Source organism: Globicephala melas, chromosome 13 (genome assembly GCF_963455315.2).
Source record: "Globicephala melas chromosome 13, mGloMel1.2, whole genome shotgun sequence".
In the NCBI taxonomy this organism is placed as follows: domain Eukaryota; kingdom Metazoa; phylum Chordata; class Mammalia; order Artiodactyla; family Delphinidae; genus Globicephala; species Globicephala melas.
This window is the reverse complement of record NC_083326.1, coordinates 55,428,723-55,455,561: the sequence shown is the minus strand read 5'-3', so window position 1 is coordinate 55,455,561 and position 26,839 is coordinate 55,428,723. Positions and strand designations below refer to the sequence as shown.

Genomic DNA, 26,839 nt, shown 5'->3' with positions numbered 1-26,839 from the left:
AGCTGATTCACTTTGTTATACAGCAGAAACTAACACAACATTGTAAAGCAATTATACTCCAATAAAGATGTTAAAAAAATTGTTTTTTTAAAGTAAGGGAATGGAGAAAGATATACCATATTAACACTAGTCAAAAGAAAGCAGGAGTGGCTATATTAATTTCAGACAGCAGACTCTGGAGTAAGGGAAATTATCAGAGATAAGGAGGGATATTACATAATGATAAAGGGTTCAGTTCTCCAAAAAGACATAGCAATCTTTAATGTTTATATACCTAATAAGAGCATCAAAATACATGAGGCAAAAACTGATAGTATTGCAAGGAAAAACAGATGAATCCACTCTTATATTTGAAAACTTCAACCCCCTCTATCAAAAATGGACAGATCCAGAAAGCCAAATATCGGAAAAGACATAAATGACCTCAACAGCACCATCAGTCATCTGAATATAATTGACATCCGTAGACTACTTCATCTAACAGCAGCAGATTACACATTCTTCTCAAATTCACATGGAACATTCATCAAGATAGACCACATTCTGGGCGACAAAACATATCTTGATACATTTTAAAGAGTAAAAGTTACACAATGTCTGCTCTCAGACCACAGTGGAATTAAACTAGAAATCAATAACAGAAAGATGGCTGGAAATTTCCAAAATATTTAGAGATTAAACAATACATTTCCAAATGACACACGAGTCAAAGAAGAACTCTCAATAGAAATTTTTTAATATTTTGAACTGAATGAAAATAAAAACACAACTTATCAAAACTTGTGTGATGCAGAAAAAATAGCACTTAGAGCAAAATTTATAGCATTGAATGCATATGTTAGAAAGGAAGAAAGATCTAAAGTCAATTGCCTATGCTTCCACCTTACCAGACTAGAAGAAGAAGAGCAATTAAATCCAAAGTAAGCAGAAGAAAAGAAACAATAAAAACTAGAGCAGAAATTAATGAAATTGAAAATAACAAATCAATATAGAATATCCACAAAACCAAAAGCTTATTCTTTGAAAAGACCAATAAAATTGATAAGCCTCTAGTCAGGCTAGCTAAGGAAAAAAAGAAAGAAGACACAAATTACTAATATCAGAAATTAAGGGACTTCCCTGGTGGTACAGTGGTTAAGAATCCGCCTGCCAATGCAGGGGACATGGGTTTGATCCCTGGTCCAGGAGGATCCCACATGCCGCAGAGCAACTATGCCTGTGCGCCACAACTACTGAGTCTGCGCTCTAGAGCCCACAAGCCACAACTCCTAAGCCCGCGTGCCACAACTACTGAAGCCCACATGCCTAGAGCCTGTGCCCTGCAACAAGAGAAGCCACTGCAATGAGATGCCTGCGCACCTCAGCGAAAGAGTAGCCCACTAGAGAAAGCCTGTGCGTAGCAGCAAAGACCCAACACAGCCAAAAATAAATAGATAAAAGAAATTAAAAAAAAAAAAAAGAAATTAGAGGGGGACATCACACAAATCCCATGGAAATTAAAAGGATAATAAAGGGCGCTTCCCTGGTGGCACAGTGGTTGAGGGTCCGCCTGCCAATGCAGGGGACACGGGTTCGTGCCCCAGTCCGGGGCGGGGGGATCCCGCTGCCGCGGGGCAGCTGGGCCCATGAGCCATGGCCTCTGGGCCTGCGCGTCCGGAGCCTGTGCTCCGCAGCGGGAGAGGCCACAACAGTGAGGGGTCTGCGTACCGCAAAAAAAAAAAAAAAAAAGGATAATAAAGGAATATTATGAACAACTCTATGCCCACAAATAATAACCTAGATAAAATGCACCAATTCCTTAAAATATAAAATCTGCCAAAACTCGCACAAGAAGAAATAGACAATCTGAATAGGCCTATATCTATTAAAGAAATTGAATCAATAAATAATAATCATCCAAAAGAGAAATCACCAGGCCCAGATGGGCTCACTGGTGAATTCTACAAAATATTTAAGGAATGACTTATATCAATCTTCTATAATCTCTTCCAAAGATAGAAGCAGATGGAATACTTCCTAAATCATCCTATGAGGCCAGCATTACACTAATACCAAAACCAGAAAAAGACATGATGAGAAAAGAAAACTGCATTCCAATATCTCTCATGCACATAGATGCAAAAATTCTCAAGTATTAACAAGTCAAATTCAACAATATATAAAACAAATTGTACACCATGACCAAGTAGGTTTTATCTCAGATATGCAAGGCTGGTTCAACATTTGAAAATCAATTAATGTGATCCATCACATCAACTGGCTAAGAAGAAAAACCGCATGAACACATCAATAAATGCAGAAAAAGCATTTGACAAAATCCAATACTAACTCCCGATCAAAAATTTTCAGCAAACTAGGAATAGAGGGGAACTTTCTCAACTTGATAAGGAATATCTATGAAAAACCTACAGCCAACATATTGGTTAATGGTGAGGACCTTGAAGCTTTTGTGCTAAGATCAGGAACGAGGCAAGAATGTTCCCTCTTACCACTGCTTTTCAGTATCATACTGGACGTCTTGGTTAGTGCAATAAGGCAAGAAAAGGAAATAATAGATATACAGGTTAGAAAGGAAGAAACAAAACTGTGTTCACAGATAACACGATTGTCTACGTAGAAAATCTGAATGAATTGACAAAAAGACTCCTGGAACTAACAAATAATTATACCAAGTTTGCAGGATACAAGGTGAATATACAAAAGTTAATCACTATCCTGTATACCAGCAATGAAATAAGAAAAAGAAATAAGCTATCAAGCCACAAAAAGCCAAGGAGGAAACTTAAATGCAGGTTATTAAGTAAAAGAAGCCAATCTGAAAAGCTACATACTGGATGATTCCAACTATACAACACTCTGGAAAAGGCAAGACTATAGAGACAGTAGAAAAACAGTGTTTGGGGGAAGGGAAGTGTATATAGGCAGAGCACAGATGATTTTTAGGGCATTGGGACTATTCTGTATGATACTACAGTGGTGTCATTTTACATCTATGCAAACCCATACAATATACCACACCAAGAGTGAACTTTCATGTGAACTGTGAACTTTGGATGGTAATGATACGTCAGTGTAGGCTCATCACTAGTAACAAATGCATCACTACAGTGGGAGAGGGTGATGGCGGGGAAGCTGTATATGTCAAGGCGTAGGAGGTATATGGGAAATCGCTGTACTTTCTGCTCAGTTTTGCTGTGAACCTAAAACTTCTCTAAAATTTATTAATTTTTAAAAAAAGAGAGAAGGATACACAATAGGGTAAACATCAGTGTTGTCCTGTTGGGGTGTTTTGTTTAACATATGTAAAACATTTAGAAAAATACTTGACACACAGGAAGCACTATATGAGTGTTTCCTATTCTATTAGGTACCTAAATAGAATCTCTCTAAAGATTGACATCTCAAGAAAGCAATTATACCATGAGAGAGGGCTTCCCTGGTGGCGCAGTGGTTGAGAGTCTGCCTGCTGATGCAGGGGACACGGCTTCGTGCCCCGGCCTGGGAAGATCCCACATGCCGCGGAGCGGCTGGGCCCGTGAGCCATGGCCGCTGAGCCTGCGCGTCCGGAGTCTGTGCTCTGCAACGGGAGAGGCCACAGCAGTGAGAGGCCCGCGTACCGCCAAAAAAAAAAAAGAGAAAATTGAGACTTCCCTGGAGGTCCAGTGGTTAACACTCTGTGCTCCCAATGCAGGGGGTACGGGTTGGCCCCTGATCCCTGGTCAAGGCCAAAAGTAAAAATAAAAAATAAAATAAAATATAAAATGAAAATAAGAGAGAATCGTCTTAATTTTTTAAATGTACTTCAAACATTTCCCCTGCAGTCAACAATTCTATATCACCAAATTCATGCCCTGACACTTGTCCATCTACAGGAGTGTTTAATATTACATTATTTGGATGTGCCTAATAGCAACCCCCAAACTTCAAATGAGCTACTTCATCACGTTATTAAAAAGTTGAATAATTAATAAATTATTGAAGTCTGTAGGATGCTCAGTTCCTCCGTAAACTGAGTGATTTCTTTTAAATTCATTCCCCAAAAGGGCTAGCAGCCCCAATTTTGCTGCTTAACCTTCCAAAATATACCCGTCCTCAAAGGTCACTTTGCAGTTAACCGCTATGAAGTAAATAAGCATTAAAAAATGGATGTTGATGATTGTATTGAGCCTTTCCAAAAGAAACCCACTGTCAAACAAGCAGGGATCGCTTGTTTCTTCTGTTTCTAATTATAATTCTTTTTATAATTTTGCTGGTATTCATTCATTTAGATAGGATCTTAAAACATAAAATTGGGCAGATGAGATTTCTTAAAGACAGCAGTGGGATTTTTAAAAAAAAATTATCCAGTGATAAAGATGAGACTCTTATTTTCGCATTGAATGGCCATTACAATCCATCTTTTCCTTCCCCAAATAAACAGACTGATAAACAACACTAACCTAACAAAAAGGGAAAACAGAAAGAAAATAGAGCCAGAGAAAGAAAGAGATAGTGCAAAGAGAGGAAGATTAAAAGACTTTGGAAGAGACCCAGAGACTCCTCACCACCTTTTGAAACCATCACAATTTAGGAACCAAATCCGACATAACAAAGTCCATCTGCCTGATCCACCTATTCAGAGGCAGACTTGTAAATTCAGGGTGCTCTTCAGTGTTCCCTATCCAAACAAAAGGAAAATTAATAACTCATTAGTAAAAACATAAAATGCACTGGGTAACCAACCTACTTCAAGAAAAAGAATCGAAATGGAGGATCACAATCTTCCTGTTATACTTTCAGGCAGGCATCCCATCCTGAAAATGCCATTGGTAGCAGAAGCGCCACGTCCATTCTCCAGAGCTGCCTCACTGTGGGGACTGGGCACAAAGGAAGGCTGCCTAAAGATCACTAGTTTAAATGCCATGGCAGCTCCAAGCCAGAGTCAATGAATGCATGTGGTTTTGAAGCAAGACTGCTTCCTTAGGCCAGTAAAGAAACGCCTCCTCTCCATCCAACATTAGCTATCTGTCCCCAATTCCTGTTTCACGGGTCAGCTAGTAGGATTATTCGGTAGGATCCACATGGCATATTTTTGCTGCTCTGCAGGACTGATCCTAAGCAAAGCAGGCGCACCTTGCCAACCCCTCTCCCAGGGACACTCCCCTCAGCTGCTGCTCTACTGCAGGGCCTCCAAGCATCCCACCCCCATTCTCTCTCATCCTTTGGACTGCTCGCCAGGAGTTTGCATGAGGTCTTCTTGCCTTTCAAGCTGATAATTAGCAAATCTAGTAAACCAACCCCTTCTATTGACTTAGGTGAAAAAGCTAAAAGACTCCCAGGGATCTCCTCTTTCCTTCCAAGTAACAATTGTATTTCAACAGTAGTTCCAACTAGACTTTCTTACATTAGCCCACTAGTGACTCCAAGACTCTTAACAGTGGACACAAAGAGGAAGAATATTATCATTTTCATTATAAAAATAGCATGCAGATTTACTTGCAGGAAAACATACAGCAGTGTGTTAACAGTTTATATAACTCTCTGATGTACTTTGGAGCAATTGAAAAAACTGTGATTATACGTGTGGATGGAGAGATAGATATCTTTTTAAGTGTCATCTATCTTTTCTATAACAATTGTGTGTTATTAATATACTTAATGATAAGAAAAGTAAGATAGTATTTATACATTATGAAAATTTATAAATTACAGAAATAAAATAAAAATTTCCCATAATCCCGTCCATTAACCATGAACTAATAAAGGGGTATAATTTTACCCATGCTTTTTCCGTGAACATTTTGCAAGTTGTTGAAATCATCCTATGTATAAAATTCAGTAATGTTTTAAAAATCAACTATTACAACAAGGGCTTTATCATTATTAAAAATTCATGACAAATACTTCTTTTAATGGTTACACAATATTCAGGAATATGGGTGGACCATAATTTGCTTCCCTTTTCTCTCCCTGTTGAATATCTACATTATTTCTAGATTGACTTTTGATTAAAGGTGGCGAAAAAAATATACACATCAATCTTTGAGACCTTCTGAAACTAAATGACAGTAAAAGGATTTTGTGTTTGTTTTGGCACAAACTGTCAAGGATGAAGAGAACAAAAGAGGAAAAAATACAACAGCAAAATTGTGAAAGCTGGAAGGCAGATAGACAAGTGATACCTGACTTAGGTGACCAGAAAAAGCTGACTCTAAAGCCAGTGATGCAGAAATCTAAGATGTAATTCAATTTAAGTTTCAGAACCCACAAAAGGCACAGGCATTGACAGCACTGGATGTAGGGGTGAAGGTGGAGCTAAAAGCTGTCTGAATCTACAGTCAGGTGACAGACAGCCCTTCCCCACTCTGGCAGGAGACAGGAGGCTTCCCTTCAGGGGCTAAAACAAAGGGTCCTGGGTCTGGAGGACAGTTGAGGGCAGTTTGCTATAATGAAAATAGGAGGATAAATGAAAATTCACAAACATATTGTTGAGGCACCTGCCCCAAGCGTTCTATGTTCACTCAGCTCCCAGAATCCCGGCAGCCACGTTCCCTCTACACGGGCATATGGAACAGTCTATGGTGGGAGAGTGGACCAGTCTGAGCCCAAAGACCCAAAGAAACCACCATCAGGGATTTTGCAGGTGAAAGCCCAGTCAGATCACCTGACGCTGAGGATCGCAGTGGATGAGCCCCTTACTAAGGCACAGACTTCTCCGGAGGCTTTTACTATGCCTTTCAAGGAGGCATGTGGTAGAGTGGGGCCCAAGGACGGTGAAACACAACTTAATAAATCTTGTCTGGTCAAGACAGAAACAAAAAATGAGGGGCTTACAGTAAGGGAAACACTTCATTTGTTTAAGAGGAACATTTTCGAAAAGACTGATTAAAAAATGCAATTGCTCCTTTTACTCAAGTGGAACTTGAAAAAGAAATGATGTTGATTTAATCGTTATTACTGCTTTCCTTTGTCACATAGGTTTATTTGTTCATTTCAGATAAACTGATTTTTTCTCCTTCTTTGGGTCCTGGTGATATGCTATCCCAGCTCAAAGTTGGCTGAAAAGTCTCCTATCTGGGACTTCTCTGGTGGTGCAGTAGTTAAGAATCCGCCTGCCAATGTAGGGGACACGGGTTTGAGCCCTGGTCCCGTGAGATCCCACATGCCGCAGAGCAACTAAGCCCAGTGTGCCACAACTACTGAGCCCGTGTGCCACAACTACTGAAGCCCATGCACCTAGAGCCCGTGCTCCACAACTGAAGAGCAGCCCCCACTCGCCGCAACTAGAGAAAGCCCGTGCACAACAACGAAGACCCAACGCAGCCAAAAATAAATAAATAAATAAGCTTATATTTTAAAAAAAGAAATTAAAAACTTAACAGAGAACTGGAAAACCCAACAGAAGAGTTGGAAGGTACACGTGAAGACATTTCTAGAAAAACATACAAAAAGGAGAAAAGCAAAGAAAGAAGTAAATATAGAATTCAGGAAACACGTGATCCAGCACAAGAAAGGGGGAAAGGAAAGGTTGATGGAGAAAAGGGATCCCCAGACAATGGTGGTACAGCAGGTCGGGGGAGTGACCAGGTGAGAGGGAGCAGGTCAGAAGCTGTGAAAGATTTCTTCAGGAAGACTGGTAGGATTCCTAATCTGTTTCAATGCATGGAGAGGACATTTACATACCTGGAGGAACTTTGAGGATTAAGTGCTAAGTACATAAAAGTTAAGCAAATTTTTAAAAGGAAAAAAATGTGCAGGAAATAGAATTTAATATGGCATATTTGTTTGCTAGGGCTGCCATAACAACGTATCGCAGACTGGGTGGCTAAAACAACAGAAATTTATTTCCTCACAGTTCTGGAGGCTAGAAGTCCAAGATCAAGGTGTCGGGAATGTTGATTTCTTTTGCAGCCTTTGGTTTGTAGATGGCCATCTCCTTCCTGTCTTCAGATGTTCTTCCCTCTGTGTCTGTCCGTGTCAAAATTTCCTCTTCTATGAGGATATCAGTAACACTGAATTAGGGCCCAACCATATGACTTCCTTTTACTTTGATTACCTCTTTAAAGGCCCTATCTCCAAATACAGTCACATTCTGAGGTACAGGGAATTAGGACTTCAACAGGAATTTGTGGGAGGAGCACACAAGTCAGCCCATAACACATGGTCAGCTGTGAATACTATTTTCTGCTCATAATAATGTGGCCATAAAAGGCAAGGTCTGAATATTGGTCCAAATTTACAATGCAAGTATATTAGGAGAATGGAAAAATACAGGAACAGACCAGAAATGCATATGTGTGTGTGTGTGTGTGTGTGTGTGTGAGAGAGAGAGAGAGAGAGAGAGAGAGACAGAGACAGAGACAGAGACACTGAGAGAGGGAGGAAGAATGATGATGAGGTGAGAGAAATCTAAATCTTCATCTTTCCTATGGACAAATGCTGAATATAAAAAAAGAATAGCAATTTTTGTTATTTAGAAATAGTGTTTATAAGTGGCTGCCTCTGGAGCAGTAAATTGTTACGTTAGTGGACCAGGAATTTCTATTTTTCATAGCCAGCCTTGTGGAACCATTTGATATTTTAAAACTGTGCATGGGGCTTCCCTGGTGGCGCAATGGTTGAGAGTCCGCCTGCCGATGCAGGGGACACGGGTTTGTGCCCCGGTCCGGGAAGATCCCACATGCCGTGGAGCGGCTGGGCCCGTGAACCATGGCCGCTGAGCCTGTGCGTCCGGAGCCTGTACTCCGTAACGGGAGAGGCCACAACAGTGAGAGGCCCGTGTACCGCAAAAAAAAAAAAACCAAAAAAACAAAAAACTGTGCATGTATAAACATAAAAAGTGGACTGATCAAAATAATAATATATAATATTGTGATAAATACCTTTGTACAGTATGTATTTTCACTATTTCAGATGATCCCGTTTCCTGAGATGGAATTCCTGGGTCTAAGAATTATAACATTTTTTAATGTTCTTGATATCCATTTTTAAATAGCTCCTGAAAAAAAATCTGTACCACTTTACACTGAGAGCGAGGCACTTGAGAGCACAGATACCTCCCCAAATCCCATCATGTACTTTGTTTTAACAGCTTTATTTTATTTATTTATTTATTTATTTGCGGTACGCGGGCCTCTCACTGTTGTGGCATCTCCCGTTGTGGAGCACAGGCTCCAGACATGCAGGCTCAGTGGCCATGGTTCACGGGCCCAGCCGCTCCGCGGCATGTGGGATCTTCCCAGACCGGGGCACGAACCCATGTCCCCTGCATCGGCAGGCGGACTCTCAACCACTGCGCCACCAGGGAAGCCCTTAACAGCTTTATTGAAGTTAATGAACATACAGTAAACGATACATAAGTAAAGTGTACCCTTTGATAAATTTTGACATATATTTGTCAAATCTATATATATATGTGAAATGAAACTATCACCACCACCAAAATAGAGAACACATCCATCACTCCCAAAAGTCTCCTCCTATATAGTCACTCCCTCCTTCCCACCCACTCCTCCTCCCCTACTAGTTTCCCCACTTGCTGTCACTTGTTTGCATTTTCCAGAATTTTATTGCAATAAAATCTTGCAGTACGTAATCCTTTTTGGCCTGGTTCCTCTCAGTTGGCATAAGGACTTTGAGGTTCGTCCACGTTTTGTGTGTATGAATAGTCTGAACCTTTTACTGCACGTTAGGATTTCAATGTATGGATATACCAAATTTGTTTATTCAGTGACCTGTCGATGAACACTTAGGTCATCTCCAGTTTCGAGTAATTAAAGTAAAGCTGCTATGAACATTGTGTACTAATCTAACATATGCTTTCATTTCTCTTACGTAAAAACCTAGGAGTGGGTTGGGTCTAATGGGATGTGAATATTTAATGTTTTTAAAAACAGCCAAAGAGTCTTCCAAAGTGGTATACATTTTACATCCCTACTGTGTGCGAGTTCCTTTGTTTCATGTTATCCCTACCGTGGAAGAGTTCCAGTTGCTCCATATTATTGTCAATATTAGGTATGGTTGGTCTTTTTAATTTTAGGAATGTTCATAGATACGAGGTATTCTCTCATTGTGGTTTTAATTTGCATTTCCCTAATGCATAATGATGTTGAACATCTTTTCATGAACTTATTTTCTATCCATATATCTTCTTTAGTGAAATGTCTACTCAAATCTTTAAAAACAGAACTAGTTTTATCTATATTATTATTGAGTTGTGTGAGTACTTTTCCTTCTGGACACACGTTCTTTATCAGACAGGAGATTTGCAAGTATTTTCTCCTTGTCTGTGGCTTGTCTTTTCATTCTCTCAGAGTTGAAAAGCAGTAATTCATGATTTTAACAGAGTCCCGTTTTTCTTTTGTGGATTGTGCTTTCAGTGTCATACCTAAGAAATCTTTGGCTAATTCAAGGCGACAAAGTTTTTCTATGTTTCCTTCCAGAATGTTTATAGTTTTCGATGTTATGGTCTATGACCTATATTTGAGTTAATTTTTATATATGGTGCAAGGTATGGGTCAAATTTTTTGCATATGAATATCCTTTGTACCTTTTCTCATTTATTGATATATAAAAATGGATATATTTTTGCATTCTCTGTGTTGTTCCATTGATCTAAGTGTCCATCTTTATGCCAGTGCCACACTGTCTTGGCTATTGTAGCTTTATAATAAGTCTTGAAATCAGGTAGTGTAAGACCACCAACTTCTTTCTTTTTAAAGCTCTTTTTTTACAGCTATTTTATGTCCTGCACATATTCTGTCACCTTTGCTCACTGATATTTCATATTTTTCTTGCTGTTGTAAACGGTATTATTTTAATTTCAGCTTCCAATTATCCACTGATAGATCATATGAATACCAGTTTTTTGGTATGTAACTCTTCTTTTACAGTTGTTTCAGATAGAAGTGTAAATAAATTCAATCATTCTTACTCCATCTTGGCCAGAAGCAGAACTCATCAATGTAGGTTTTATTTGGCTTGTAGGTAGGGTAAGCCCTGTCATTTAGCACTATTCTCTGGTTGGAAGGTCATGGAATGTACTGGAATGTATGGAAATCATGGGGAAAGAAAGAGCATTCCAATCAAAGAGATCCAAATTAAAAGTAACTTTACCTTTCCATATCTGAAGTTTACAAGTTGGATACAATGGACACCAGTGGCCTCTTTTAGGCTATGTTCTCTGATTCAACATTCCAGCAATGTTCCCTCAATTTTAAAGTAGCATTACACGCAGATGGAGACTTTGAGTTGAAGGTCTAGGCCCAGTCTCCTGGGTCTTGCCTTTCTGCTTGTTACCCTATTTCCCAGGTTGCTATATTGCTCTCATAATCTCTAGTTCGCAAACAAGAGATAAACGTGGATAAGTGCGTGGTATGTGTTCTGGCTTCCTGCCCCCATCCCCACTCAAATATCTTTTATAAGCTTAGATATTTATATGTGTTTTGGAACAATTTATCAAGCAATAATTTTTGGTCCTCACAATTGAAAGGGTTAAGGGGAGCTAGAAGCTTTGCAACGGTGTACTTTTGCGTTATTTATTAACATTGTCAAGTTGACAAATCGACATGTCTTTAGTGGTTGTACAGAGAGAAGCTACTGGTCTCACAGCAATTTTCTGGCAAGAAAACTCCAGAATGTTATTTTCCTAGTGTATGGGTATTTAATATTTCCATTTATGTCTTCGTAAACTACTTCTTAACTGTCTGGCCTATTTATCTGGAGTTCATCCAAGTGAGAGTCATTGTTACTGCAAGGACTATTTACCTACAGCAACCAGGGAATTAGAGAAAACTCATCCCGGAATAAATGGGTAGTAAGTCACTTTGTGGCCTCTTCCTCCCTCTTCAACTCCCTCACCCGCCATTCCTTTGTTAAATAGATGAAGTTGGAAAACAGTGAATGTCTACAGCAGGATGTGAGCGTCTGGAGGTGTGGACATGCAAAGGGAAGGCCAAGATCTTTTCATCTATGTTCATTTATGGGATGGGGATGAGAGCAGATGGGTATTTTGGTTATTTGCATAATAGCTTCTGGTCTTTCTTATCCCCAATTGGTGGAACCATCTCCTTCTCTCCTATGTGGCAAAATAATACACAGACCTCAAGGACATACTTAATGGTTAGGGGGATAAATGCTGGCATCAAAATGTGCTTGTGCGGAATTCCCTGGCAGTCCAGTGGTTAGGACTCGGTGCTCTCACTGCCGGGGCCCTGGGTTCAATCCCTCGTGGGGGAACTAAGATCCCGCAAGTCGTACCGTGTGGCAAAAAGAAAAAAATGTGCTTGTGAATGACACTCGCCACGTCAGCAGGTTTGTGAATGCACAGAGTGAGTCACAGGTGTGGAAGGAAAGCACACTAGCATCTATTATGAGAGCTGCTCCCCATTTCTAGAAACAAAAGCCTACTTTGGTTTTCTCACCAAAATTACCTCGATTTCCATACAAGTCTGAGTTTTTAACATCTCCCTTGCTTCACACTTAAAGCTTGTGGCCTCAAAACTGGGTGGAACAAGCATGTGGAAAGGGAGCATTGTGTTCTCTTTTAACACCATGTCAACGGCTACAAAAGATCTCTTTTGATTGTAAGTGACTTAAATATGTAAACATTTGGGCTTGTGGTGATTTGTGCCTTTTCAACTAAGCAGAATGCTAAAAACAAAAAGCCAACGTGGAGGCAGCATCTTCTGACAGCCAGTTCAGGGACCACAGACTTGGCAAGGACTTCGGCAGTCAAAAACATCCAGCCTTTGCCAACCCAGAAGCTTTGGATCAATCCCACGCCGCACAGCTTCCTTGTAGTATGACAAAGCCTAGCACTCACCCTCCATATTATACTTGACAAACAATCTCTTTTCTTTGCCAAGTTAACAATACCATAACCTAGCCAAAGAGTTCTTCCCGTACACCTGACTTTCAAAGGTGTGGCATTCATGCAATTTAAATTTCAAAAGCCTGAAACTTGGCAATTCCTGATATGCCTCATACATCTTTTTCTTTCTTTCCCTTTCTTTCTTTCCTTTCTTTCTTTCTTTCTTTCTTTCCCTTTCTTTCTTTGTTTCTTTCTTTCTTTCTCTCTCTCTCTCTCCTTCCTTCCTTCCCTCCTTCCTTCCCTCTCTCCTTCTTTCTGTCCTTCTTTCCTTCCTTCCCTCTTCACTCTCTCCCTCCCTTCCTTTCTCTTCCTCCTCTCTCCCTCTTTCTTTCTTTCTTTTTACGTGCTTTTCAAGATAATTTAGTTGGCAAGAAGAAAAATAACCATCTTACTCACAAGCCTATGGTCCCCATTTGACCCCAAAACAAGACTCAATAAAAGAGAATTGTGAGTGAGACTTCTCAGGCTCTTGTTCGTTACCTGGGGTCAGGCGCCATCGAATGACCCAATGTTCTGGTTGCTGAGGGAAAGCCATTCCTTCTGGGGCACAGTCAGCTCAAGGATGTTTTGTTGAGGCTCCCAACCAAGGTTCCCATAGTGACACCCATCAAGGATACAGCACCTGCCCGGCTGGTACTAAGGCGAGAACGGCCGAATGCTGGGCCCTCGCAGACACCATCAGGTGATACCAAGCCCGCTCTCATCACTTTCCATTCCCTCCCTTTCTTTTATTTGACAAATGCATTACAATTATTTGGCCTAGAGAGAGTCTTCATGTAGAAAACCTATTCTAATTTTCTTTGCTTAAAGAGAGCTTCAGGCAAACGTATGATGAACGTGGAGGGTTTTAAATAACCAATAGATGCTTGTGTTGAGGTAGTTTTACAATCTGTCAATAGGACAGTGCTAACCACATACAAATAAGCAGCAGGACGGTTTTTTCCCACTGAGCTTGTGAGCAGGGTTGCATGACATGTAGGTTCCTCTGTGCTCTGTTCTAACTGGGAAGCTCGTCTGACAGAAAGAGTGAACCTCTTTGTTAGAAAAAGTCTTAATTCTTGATATCAATCTCCTCACCCCCCTTGCCTACCTTTTGATCTATCTTTCATTTTATGTAATGAGACGTCCTGGATTTTTACATCGGTTAAGGGCCATTTCCCAAGAGACAAAGACGGCACACTGTTGAAGAAAAGCATTTTCGAATTCCACATATATTCAACCTTGACAGCAGGCACGGGAAAAGTGTCTAAAGAAGAAAGAACAGCGTAGGACTAGCGTTTTTTTCTTTGAAACTAGATTTAGCCCTGAAAAGCAACCATTATGTGGATGAGAGGGATGGAAAAGAGAACCAGGAACCAGAGGATTCTGTAACGGGTGTGACTGAGGGAGTCTCCCTAAGATAAGTTTATGGCTTGAGTCTCAGATAGTTGAACTTGCAGGAACAAAGCATGTGCGGTCTAAAGATATAGACTGTGCTTAGTTTTCATTCATGACTTACTTTGTTTAAATACAGCCCCATCAGACAGGGGGGATGAGAATGGGCCTCTGAGATTTACCATCTATCTGTTCACTGATTTGGAATCTGCTGGACAGAAAAGTGGTGGGAGCGGGGCACAAAATCCTCTCATCAGAAATATAAACTCGGGCTTCCCTGGTGGCGCAGTGGTTAAGAATCTGCCTGCCGATGCAGGGGATATGGGTTCGAGCCCCGGCCTGGGAAGATCCCACATGCCGCGGAGCAACTAAGCCCGTGTGCAACAACTACTGAGCCTGCGCTCTAGAGCTGGCAAGCCACAACTACTGAGCCCACGCGCCACAACTACCGAAGCCCGCACGCCTAGAGCCTGTACTCTGCAACAAGAGAAGCCACCGCAATAAGCAGCCTGTGCACCATAACAAAGAGTGGCCCCGACTCGCCACAACTAGAGAAAGCCTGCACACAGCAACAAAGACCCAATGCAGCCAAAAATTAATTAATCAATTAATTTAAAAAAAAGAAATATGAACTTGTTTCATAGAAAGAGCACAAAGCAACAGCAGAGGTGAATGCCCACAAGTGCCTTTCCTCTTGCCTTCAGAACAGACAAGGTATTGTACCCCATAGTGGTTGGTCCAGTCTTTGGTTTCATGGTTTTCTGCTCCTTTGGCCAGAACACTGGCCGGTCCTTTTCAGAAGTTGTAATTATCACACATTTTGCCTTTAGGGCATGAAGGGCCAAAGAAGCTTCAAGACTGGAAATTGTGGGTTTGCAAACAGCAGGCCACGGGGTTCAGCTTTCAGGTTTATACCATCCACCAGCAACTGATCTATTCTCTTCAGAAACACGGAAGTGAACCCAATGACTCCCTCTGCGTTCCTATCGAAACTTTCAAACAACGACAACTTGATCGCACCCTTCTCCCAGAAGGAACTCTGCACATGAAAGACATAAAGCGTTTCACAGAGCAGAACATTCTTTGAAAACTCAGGGTAGAAGAAAGCACTTGCTTAAGGAACTTAATTTAGAGAAACAGTGTAGCCTGGACAGGGCTGCCTGAGTTCAAAGGCACCGCTTTTAATCCCAAACCACTTTAATTTTACTTAACTTTTCTTTCTTTCTGGGTGACTAACCTGGAAACTTCTACTCATCTCCTGCCAAGTAATTTTTCTGAAGAAGGTGGATACTTTACAAGAGTCATAGCCAGGAGCCCTCTGTCAGGAATGCTGGTGGTACGGTTTTGTGTCGATAAAAACAGAGGCACAAGGAAACCGGGTCATTGTGAGTTGCGCGTGGAACAGACTCAGTCTCCGGCAAGTCTGCTCCGACTGGAAGCAATAAGGCGCTGGGCCTTCCTTAAGTTTGGAAATGGAATGCCTCTGGCAGCCCATGATCTTGGAGAGGGGAGCTGAGTGTTTTCATAGCTGGGATTTTGTGTTAGTGGAACAGGTAGAATGTCAACTGTTGTGAGGAAAGTCAACCGGTTCGCACACATGCAGCTGGAGAGAAAGCTCAGCTTCAGATGTCATTTAACGTGTTGGTGGGTGAACAAGAAGGCGGCAGAAATGGCCTCTCGCAGCCAAGAAGCCGGTGGTTATAGGGAAAATCGCGGTAGCACAATTCTTCTTGTTTTCACTGCTAGGACAAGGAAGGACATTCTTTCAGACTTTCACACTGAGCGATTTTTCCTATGACCCATTTCGGAGTTAAAGGACTTATAAAATGGCCACGCCTGATACCTTCCACAGAAGTAACTTCTTGCAAACAGCGAACAGTGAGATGGGCTGGCCTTTATTGGCAGGCCTATCTTCATAAAATGAATGGTGAGAATCACAACATTTATTATTGTGATCATCCTAATAACGAACACAGACCAATTGTACAGTCATTTACTTTCTTGGTATTTATTCTCTAGGGGGAAAACATGGACTGATTAAGATGATTGTACCCTCTCCTTTTTGTGACTTCCAGTCTGTTCATTATTTATTTTTGAGGGACCAGAATATTAGTATTAATTGGCTCTGATAGAGTGTTCCATAAGAGTTAAGAAAAAAGCGTATAATCTGGTTTATTCAATGTTGTATGGACATTATTTAGTGCACTCTCCTTTAAGGCTGGCACTATTGAATATTAACTGAAAATCAACTAGCAAATAAACCATCTTAACATGGCATAATCATGAGCCAGTCAAGAAAATATATCACCTCACACCCATTAGGATGGCTACTATCGAAAAAGTCACAGACGTAGAGAACAAACGTACGGATACCAAGGGGGAAGCGGGGCTACTATCAAAAAAGTCACAGACGTAGAGAACAAACGTACAGATACCAAGGGGGAAGCGGGGCTACTATCAAAAAAGTCACAGACGTAGAGAACAAACGTACAGATACCAAGGGGGAAGCGGGGCTACTATCAAAAAAGTCACAGACGTAGAGAACAAACGTACAGATACCAAGGGGGAAGTGGGGGGTGATGAACTGGGAGATTGGGATTGACATACATACACTATTGATACTATGTATAAAAAAGATAACTAATGAGAACCTACTGTATAGCACAGGAAACTACTCGGTGCTCTGTGGTGACCTAAATGGGAAAGAAATCCAAAAAAGAGGGGATATACGTATATGTATAGCTGATTCACTGTGCTGTACAGCAGAAACTAACACAATATTGTAAAGCAACTATACTCCAATAAAAATTTTAAAAAAAAAAGAAAAAGTCAGAAAATCACTGTTGGCAAGGATGTGGAGAAACTGGAAAACATGCATTTTTGGTGGGAATATAAAATGGTACAACTGCTAGGGAAAACAGCTCCTCAAAATATTAAAAACAGAATTAGCACATAATTCAACAATTCTACTTCTGGATATATACCCAGAAGAATTGAGAGCAGAGTCTCAAAGAGTTATTTGTACACCCATGTTCATAGCAGAATTATTCACAATAGCCAAAAGGTGGAACCAACCCAAATGTCTACTGATGAATGAAAAAATAAACACAATGTGTTATATACATATAATGGGATATTATTCAGCCTTAAATAGGAAGGAAATTCCGACATATGCTACAATATGGACGAACCTTGAAGACATCATGCTAAGTGAAATAAGCCAGCGACAGAAAGACACATACTGTATGACTCAACTTACATGAGGGACCTAGAGTAGTCAAATTCAGAGAGACAGAAAGTGGAATTGTGGTTGCCAGAGGCTGGAAGGAAGGGGGAATGGGGAGTTGTTTAACGGTACAGAGTTTCAACTGGGGAAGATGAAAAGGTTCTGGAGATGGTTGTACAACAGTGTGAATGTATTTAATGCCACTGAACCATACACTTAAAAATGGTTAAACGTGTCAATTTTATGTTACATATATTTCTTCAGAATAAAAAATAAATAAAATATTAGATCAGGAAGTTACCTTAAAAAAAAAAGAAGTATAAAGTGGGGGTAACAGATACCTGATGCTGCCTTCAGTAGACATAGCCTCTTATATCCTGTTAAATCATCATTTCCTGTCTGCTCCAGGAGCCAAGGAAGCTTTCTGGGGGTGTGTTTTAAATTAGTTCAGGCCCACACCTTCCCTTGCCCCTTGTCTGAGAAAGAATTCACTGCTCCCCTGTCCTTCCCCACCCCTCCCTCCTTCCATACATCCTCACCTTTGCGGTAGGGGTCAACAAGAGAAATCTAGAACCATTCGGTTGTATGTCCATATAGAATGGTGTTAACAAGTTGTCTTTTATCACCTCGGTAGAAGAACTATGGAGAGGGAGATTAAAGGCGCAGGGAAGGACGGTATCGGAAAACTCTAGAACCTCGAGCTGATTTTGCCCCAAAGGCTTTGTATCAAATTATCACGATGACCCTGTGATCAAGAGACAGGTGAAGACTTCCCAGGGGAAGGAGCTTTAACGTTAAGGGGAGCTTAATGACAGTTTAGTTTGCTTTCAGGTAAGAGCTGTCCCTGGGAAATGTGGTTATGTGGGATTCAAGATAGTTTTGGCCCAGGTGGGGTGTTGTTGTTGTTGTTTTTTCTCCTCTTGTTTCAAAGGAAATTACGCAGACTAAGAGATAACTGAATTGTTTCCTTACCCCTCACCAAATTTACCCTTCACTGAATGTCAGGATTCAAGCCACTGCCGATTTGGGGAGGAAGTTGAACCCCGGACATCATTCTGGCTTTGAGAGCGGTGCTTGCGGTCCACTTCTAAACCTTCTCTAGATACGTTTTCACATTCCATATTGAACAGAGATGAGGGCTCTGTGCTCCTTACACTAGAGCCAGGGCAATCGATGCGCCGGCGTCAAGGGCTACCTCTGCAGACTGAGAAGATGAGACCCCCCTCTTGCACACCCACGAAGAGACGCAGAATGTAGTTCTGCTTTGAGAAACATCCTTGAACTAACTCGTCTCTCTCTATCCCTCCAAGCTTCCGCAGGTTCACTCGATCCAACAGTGTGACGACGGCCGTGCAGGCCGACCTGGACTTCCACGATAACCTGGAGAACTCTCTGGAGTCTATAGAGGACAATTCATGCCCCGGCCCGGTGGCCAGACAGTTCTCCCGGGACGCCAGCACCTCCACGGTCAGCATCCAGGGCTCAGGAAACCACTACCACGCCTGCGCGGCCGACGAGGACTTCGATGCGGATTTCGACCCTTCCATTCTGCCGCCCCCAGACCCCTGGATTGACTCAATCACCGAAGACCCCCTGGAGGCCGTGCAGAGGTCAGTGTGCCACCGGGACGGCCACTGGTTTCTGAAGCTTCTCCAGGCGGAGCGGGACCGCATGGAAGGGTGGTGTCAGCAGATGGAGAGAGAAGAGCGCGAGAACAGCCTGCCCGAGGACAGTAAGTGCGGCGCAGCGCCTGCGCACGCGCCCCCGGGGCCGGGTCCCCGGGGCCGGGGAGGTGATGCTTTCAAAGCGCTGGGCAAGCCGTGCAGGTCCCCACCCCAAACGGGAACGTGTGGAAGAGCTGGGCGGTTCGGGCCGAGTCCACACACCCCTGGTGCCCAATAAAGACAAGCCCCCCCCCGCCCCCCCCCCCACACACACACACGTCAGGCAGCTGTAACACCTTCTCTACCTCTGCCTCCGCGACCTCCACCTCTGGACCAACGTGGGGTGGACTCATGCTTCTGACTCGGTTTCTTTTCCCCAAGATGCTCCCGCAGGGAATGAACAGAAATTCTAAATAGTTTTAAGATCCCCAGATACGCGTGCCTTGGGCATTTATAATCTTACAGGTGTATTACTTTCATTAACATACAGGATTAAAACAAGGCCTGTCGTGTCTAGGCCTGTAGACGCCAAGCTTATTGACATCCTTGGACCTGGTTAGCCCGCACTTTCCCCCTTAGGTTTTAGGAAGGCAAACCTTCAGCCGCTAAAGCAATTAACCCAATTTAATGGGTTAAAGTAAATGATCAAATAAAGGATGGTTAAGTTAAATAAATAACGGAGACTCCGCACACCGTTCTTTTCAGACTTGGACTTTTAACAACAACGATTCCTATTAACAGTTGACAAAGAAGTTGCCAGATTACTGCAGTCCGGTTGCACATTAATAACAATTTTGAAATTGGAATAGCATTTATAATCAGTGTGTATTTCATTGTTGCGTGTTTATTTCCCTCCGAAAAACGATTATTAAATGAATGGTGGATCTTCCAACTGATGATATTTTTGAATCAGAGAAATTCAGTGGTAGGCATCAAAGCCTGCCTTCATTTTTGTGTGGGAACCACCTGGAAGAGTATTAGCGTCATTTTTTTTTTTTTTTTTTGCGGTATGCGGGCCTCTCACTGTTGTGGCGTCTCCCGTTGCGGTGCACAGGCTCCGGACGCGCAGGCTCAGCGGCCATGGCTCACGGGCCCAGCCGCTCCGCGGCATGTGGGATCTTCCCGGACCGGGGCATGAACCCGTGTCCCCTGCATCGGCAGGCGGACTCTCAACCACTGCGCCACCAGGGAAGCCCTAGACCTATTTTTAAAATCATTTAACTTTTTATTGTGAACATTTAAAAACACTTGCAAAAGTAGAGAGTTTACTGTAGTGAACCCCCATATTCCCATCACCCAGCTCAACTACTGGCTGGTCTCATCTTCCCCCACTTGTCATCATTTTCGCCAGAGGATCTTAAAGAAAATCCAACGCATCCCGTCACTTCACTACGTATCGCTGATAAGGACTTCATGTATACGTATAGAACCATCGTGCATTGTCATCCCTAACAAAAACAATAATAATTTCTTAATAATTAGATCGAGAGCTTTCTGTAAATCGTGTTCAGTTGACTTACTAAGTGAACCAAACGAATTGTATCTGGGAGCAGTGAGTTTTCCGTAAAGGAAGTACTTTTGTGAGAATGGAGACTGGAAAATGACAGTTTGCAGGTTGTGGGATTTCCGCTCTGTGTCTTGCTCACAGCTCTTCTCTGCTTTTTCTTGCTTCTGACCCCTATCCACCCGCTGACTAACTTATTTGTTGCCTTTCTGAGCAGGTTAGAAAATCCATCAATGGGTTTCTGTAACGTTCCTTTTGTTCTTGCACGTTATGAGTGCAAACAACTTAGCAGTGGAAACGTAAACCCCCTTGACACTTGACCCCACCGTTGGTGCCACTGCAGGCTCGCCCAGGTGTGGGTCCACAGGGAGAATATGCTCTGTGCCTAAGTGACAGGGGTGCGAAGCACAGCCCGGCAGCAGTGGGCGGGGGAGGTTTTCGGTAAGAGATTCTTAGCAGTTGCATCTTCTTATTCTCCTTTCCCCGTGGGTATACCCGAAGCCTAGTCGCTTTTCCTGGGAAAAGTGCCCATGTCTAAGGAGCAGCGGCCTCGGGTGCACAGCTCAACAGGGCAAGCTGTCTTGCAGATTTCAGTTCATGCAATGCATGGATTCGAACTTGTTCTAGCTTCGCTGCTTGGCTTCCAAGAAGACCTGGGGAAGCTGCTCATCTGGTGTTTTCTTTTAATCTGATATTTTCTTCCCATCTGAGACTAGATCTACTTCTCTCAACCCAGCTTTATAATGATGCGTGGGGATAGTCATTGTATACATATTTAGAAAAGTCTTCCTTAACACTTAAGGAGCTATGAAAACAAGTCAATGTATTTTGATACCAGCACATATATTTGCAAGGTGAGAACCTTGTTAGAAAATCAGGTTCTCATCCTGTGGTTGAGATGAAAGAGAAGCATATTTGTAGCTTGAACATGAAGGAACTGCTCATTCATTCACTGTTCCAGAATTTTACTGCAGATGTTATTTGCAATATTGATTTATAAATAGGACTTATAAACCTATTCCATATGAAGGTATTTTGTTATAACAACATTTGTTCTAATAATAATTTGCTGTCTTTGTACGCGAAGGTGCCGCTGTCCCACCGTGAATAAGCCGTCTTCTTAAGGACGCTGTCTTTAGTGATAAATTTTCTCAAATCTGCCTCTGTTTTACGAGGTCGCTGCCTGAGGGCGGTGGTGGGGTGTGAAGGTCATGGCTGCAGAACAGACAAAGATAACTTAGGGTGGGAGTATTTCTGGTGCTTTGCTTAAAGTATTCAACTGAGTAAATTAATCTTAGATGACAAGTATGCAATGAGACCCGCTGCACTGGGGAGTGAGTCTCCCTGTGTAGTTTGAAACATATTTCGGTATCAGAGCCCCCTTTTTCTAAGTTAAAAAAAAAAATTACACACAGCACCAATAAATATAATAGGAAGAACGGTGAAGCTCTTTGGTGAGGGCCTGGAGTCCTATCTGCTCAGCCTCGACCACTCTCTGGACAGAGGTCCCTAGGAGCCCTCCCTGTCGCCAAAAAAATCCCAGGATTCCTAGAATAGTTTGAAAGCCAATGGTCTATAGTGAAAAGTCCAACTTACTAATTTTTTTAAATACAATTTTATAACTTTAGATCAAACAGCTAACACAAAGATCAGAGGTAGATGCCTTGCCTACATGTTTTTTTAAATGTACAAAACTGATTCAGATTAGAAACATCTATTTGTGTAAGCCTATCTAACCTACAAAAGTGGCTCTTCCTTCAAATCTCAGCTTGGGCCTCACCTTCTAGAAGTCTTTGCAGAATGCATCCCTTCAGGCTGAGTTGGGTGTGCCTCCCTGGTGCTTCTGTAATAGCCTGCACATTTGTCTATCAGGTATTTCCAACTTTATTTGATGATAATCTGTGTATCTCTCTCCTCCACTGAAAAGTGAGGTCTGAGGACCGAAATTACTCTCGTCTCTTTCATCTTCATATCCGCTGCCCCTCTGCCGGTTCTTGGCACAGAGTAGGGGATCAGTGAATATGTATTTGAGTCCTGGGACTATTTTGGAAATGCTGTTTTACAAAAGTATTTTCCTTAGCAAACTCTTTCTTCCTAAGTAGTTACAAAATATTCAACAGGTAGTTCGCAGCTCTTGTTGCCAAAAGCTAGAAGGGGAGGTCCCTTGCGAGGTAGGGAGCGCTGCTTGATCAGAACAGAGATTTGGCAGAGACACGAGCACCTGCCACAGAGAGGCTAGAAAGGACTTGTGTGTCGGTCAGCTGCGTGAGCTAGATGAACCCGCGTGTCCCTTCCAGCTCCTGGGACGCGATTCCATCCCATAAGCACTTGAAAGCTTTCTCTATCTTTCATGCCCTGGATGGTACAAAACAGAAGCTTCCACCCACTAGCATTCCAGAATTCTAAACAGCGCAGAGGTACACACACATGCCCGGTCAAAGAGTCGCCAATTTCAAATGAGGCGAATGGAAATCAGTGAGCATCTGACCAGAAAGCCGGGAGGAAGGGAGAATATCAACCCCGCGAAAGAGCATCTATCTTGTCCTTACAGTCCCCTGGGCCGTGGGCTACAGGCTTTGACAGGTGTTGTTTTATTTGCCCTCACAACAGCTCTCTGGCAGTCCCCCCTCCAAGGTCACACAACACAGAAGCGCCCGATGGAACAGATACAACACGAATAACATTTGACAAGATAATGATACTTTGTGTGTGCTTGGCTGCTGTAAAGCTCTGCGTACATATCTGTCCCTGCTTCCTTGGCAACCACAGTCCTGTTCCGATAAGTGGACCTGGAGCTGCAGAGGGCCTTTGTTTTTACTAATTCTCTCATTTAACCTTTGCTTTTTTTATAAGGCGGGGCGAGTGGTAAGGAAGAGGGGCCAATCCCGTTTGGCAGGCATAGCCAATGTCTGAGTAACCAGCTTAAAAAAAAAAGTCTGTGTAACTCAGAAAAATACATTTGATAAATGGGTCAAACGCAGATCTGTCTCTTGGCCAGGCCACCTTATGTGTCCTTTGGGTCCTAGATAGGAAGGTCTCTCTTCAGGGTACGTGACGACGGTTGGCTCCGTGACAGATCCCTCCCGGGAGAGCTGGTCTTCGTCCTCGGTAGGGAAAGATAAGGATAGGGTGGAAGAAAGGAATAAGTCTAACCACACCTGCTTAATTTATTTCGTGGGGCCCCAGAATTATTCCAAATTTTCAATATTTTTAAACGTTTGGGTGACTGCTTAATGCCTCTGAACTTAAAAACTTAAAACACTTAAAAACTGTTAAAATGGTAGATCTCACGTACATTTTACCACACACACAGAAACATCCACCCCACTGCCCCCCCAAAAAAGTCTGCAGCAGCTGAAGGTAGATGGGTCAGGCTTGCCATCTTCACGTCCAGAGTTATTCATCACGCTTATAAGAATGTAAGGTATTTTGTTAAGTACCTTCCTGAATTCAAAATACAACATGTCCACTGGCAGGGGTGGGGGGAGAAGTTAGGAAGAGAGCTCATCTGCTCAATGGGAGCCTGAGGTTCAGATCTGGGGCATGTGGTGGTTGCCGTCACCTTTCTCTATCACAGAGTTGAAGAAAAAAAAAAAAAGCCATCCAGTCTTCAGGAATTATTCAGTGATCACTTATTTTATGCTGCGATCATCCTGATTCTGACCACTGCTTCCTAGGGATCTTGTCTGTGGCCTTCCAGGACTGGAAAACACTGCTTTCCCCAAAACTGGACAAAGTGCTCAAGGAAGCACAGAGAGAAAACCAGCACTCGCGGTCACCCGGTCACCTCCAGCCAGCTTTCCAGAAGTCCATCTATAAATTCTTTGGGTGTGTGGGTCTATTGTTTTCCCTGCGAAAATAAAAGCAGCGCGAGGACTTTAGTTCTTGGGTGAAACCTTCCTCCCTAACAGTCGATGGTAGGTTTTTGGCTCCATAACAGAAGAAGGGAAATCTGCAGTGAGCGAGGTTTCCTCGCGGCCGGGGCAGCTGACAGAACGTTCCCGCAGCTCTCGAAGTAAACCGATCCGAGCCTGTCTCAGACAATGGGGCCTTGTGTGAAACAGCTGTCTCGGGGAGATGGCTCGGTGCTGTTGGCCGGGGCCTGCCTGTTACAGAGATCCGTCTGGTATTATCTGACTGGGACGAAACGCCCAGATGGAGCGCAGGGCTCCCACCAGGAATGCGGTCCAGCACCGATGGCTCGAAACACGGGCTCGGGTTTCAGTGGCCCCAGGATGAAATACTGGTTGATTGTGCTTGGAAATCTAGCAGTGCCTCCTGAATTGTGGGCAACTTATATGTGGAATTTTCAGGCTTTATCTGAAACGAACTGATAAACCCAAAGCGTGTGCGGGATGGAGGCAGATTAATTCCACTTTAATTTTGCCCTGTAATAGCATCCCCGTTAGTGAAACTTGGCCTTGAGTCCCCCAGAAGGCCTGGGAGCCTTGGCAGCAAACGTGGGGCTGGTAACGAAACCCGAAATGGGGTTTGCCCGGTTTCAGGTTGAGTTATGGGAAGCTGTGCACCGTCAGCGCTGCGACCGTTGATGGGTGCTATGCCCAGGGTCTCTGCAGCCTGAGGCCTGGTGGGTGGGTGGCAGGCAGAGGAACGCTCTGTGATTTCCTCAGCTCAGTTGCCTCAAGCCTTGTGTGCTCCTAAGCGGGGCAAGGTGGGTGCATCCTAGCTCCTTCCTGTTTTATTCTCATCTTTCTTTTGCAATGACCTGCAAAAGGTCCCTCCCCACCCCCATGCCCCAAGACACACACGCACACACACTGCATACTCTCTTTTTTTAAGGTCTGGCCAACCTGAAATTAGTGACCAGGAAGCGACAGGAACGAAAAGAAAACTGTATGCAATGTGCCTTCTGTTTAACCTTCTAGAACGCTGGCTGCATTTTGCTTTGCACAGCACTGAGCACAAGGAGAAAGGTGTTGGTGCTGGAAGGTCATCTCCGAGCATCCCTTCTGTGGGTGTGTTTCACTGGGAGTGGTCTGAGGCTGAGGGGCACGGAGGCGAGGAGAGGTGACGATGGGCAGAGGGAAGACAGGGTGCCTGGAAGCAGCTCTCCAGGTCCCTGGGCCACTGCTGTTCCCTTTATTCCAGACACTTGTACATTGTAGAGAGGCAGAGATTGCAGAGAGAGGGCCTGACTCGTGGAGCACGGTCCCCGATCACTTTCTCTAACAATAACCAATTTCTGTGAAAGATCATTGCAATGGCCTTCAAATGCAGTATTTAATCCTTCCATATTCCCAAGGGAAACGTTAACTCATTTCACCTCATTCAGCTTTCAAAGGCTCAGAAACTGTATTTATCTATGTGACGTAGATGCTGTTACTATTTCACGGCTGATGTAAACGGAGATATGGCTTGAAGCGTAACCATCTTTTATGAGTGAGACCCCTGGAGTGTGGACTGGGGAAAAAACATGAGCTGAATTTTTGCAAACTTGCTCTTTACAAACAAAATAATATTTCCCCCATGGTTTAGCCCCGTGGAAGCTCTGGTTTTAGTCCATGGGATAATTTCTACTTGAGAATTCTATTCTTTATTCATTCGCTTTTAATAAATTCATAAATTCGTCATTCTTTGTTCATTTAAGTTTTGGCTCCTTTAAGGGAAAAAAAAAGTGCTCTTGTTACATTCAGAGCAGCCCTTGTCAGCCAGGAGTGAAACAGATCCATGTTTTCTGTGGAGACCTTTTTATTGACAACAGCTCTGGATCACAAATGTGTTTGAGAAGCAGCTGGGCAGTTGGTTGGAGACATTCTTTTCCACGAGGACAAACTCGTGAATTAAAATGTCTCCACTTGGATAATCCCGACTTGAAATCACACAGATTCGGTCTGACAAATCCACATGACTTTGGAGTAAGTGGGTGGATCCACTTTTTTAAAAATTCCTTTTTCCTCCTCACTCCTAAAGTCTACAACATTCCCCCGGGGGGCGGGGAGGCCAGGTGAGCAAAAAGTCAAAAGTTGAGGACAGGGAGGTTTAATTCACCCACAACCTCGTTCAACTTTTCCCAAATGGCTTGGTTCTTCCAGCCTGAGTCAGCACAGCTAGTATTATAAATAGAAAACCAAGAGGAAGAATAGCCCCACCAAGACTATCTTAGCCAATTAATCAGTCAAGACTGTAAGGAAAAAGGGGTGCTAGGCACGGTAAAACCTTAAAGAAGCAGAATCTTAGGCCTGGAATCTTGCCGTTAATTA

At 42.9% G+C, this 26,839-nt stretch overlaps 1 protein-coding gene across 17 annotated transcripts in view; it reads left to right on the top strand.

The window, feature by feature from the left end:
- The window catches only part of DLGAP1 (DLG associated protein 1), a 1,249,700-nt gene that overhangs the window by 1,202,612 nt on the left and 20,249 nt on the right, over positions 1-26,839 (top strand). For all 17 annotated transcript variants that reach the window (XM_060310335.1, XM_060310340.1, XM_060310339.1 and 14 more), the window contains one exon: positions 18,761-19,182. In XM_060310335.1, coding sequence (XP_060166318.1) covers positions 18,761-19,182 — 422 coding nt within the window. The remainder of the gene's footprint in view (positions 1-18,760; positions 19,183-26,839) is intronic.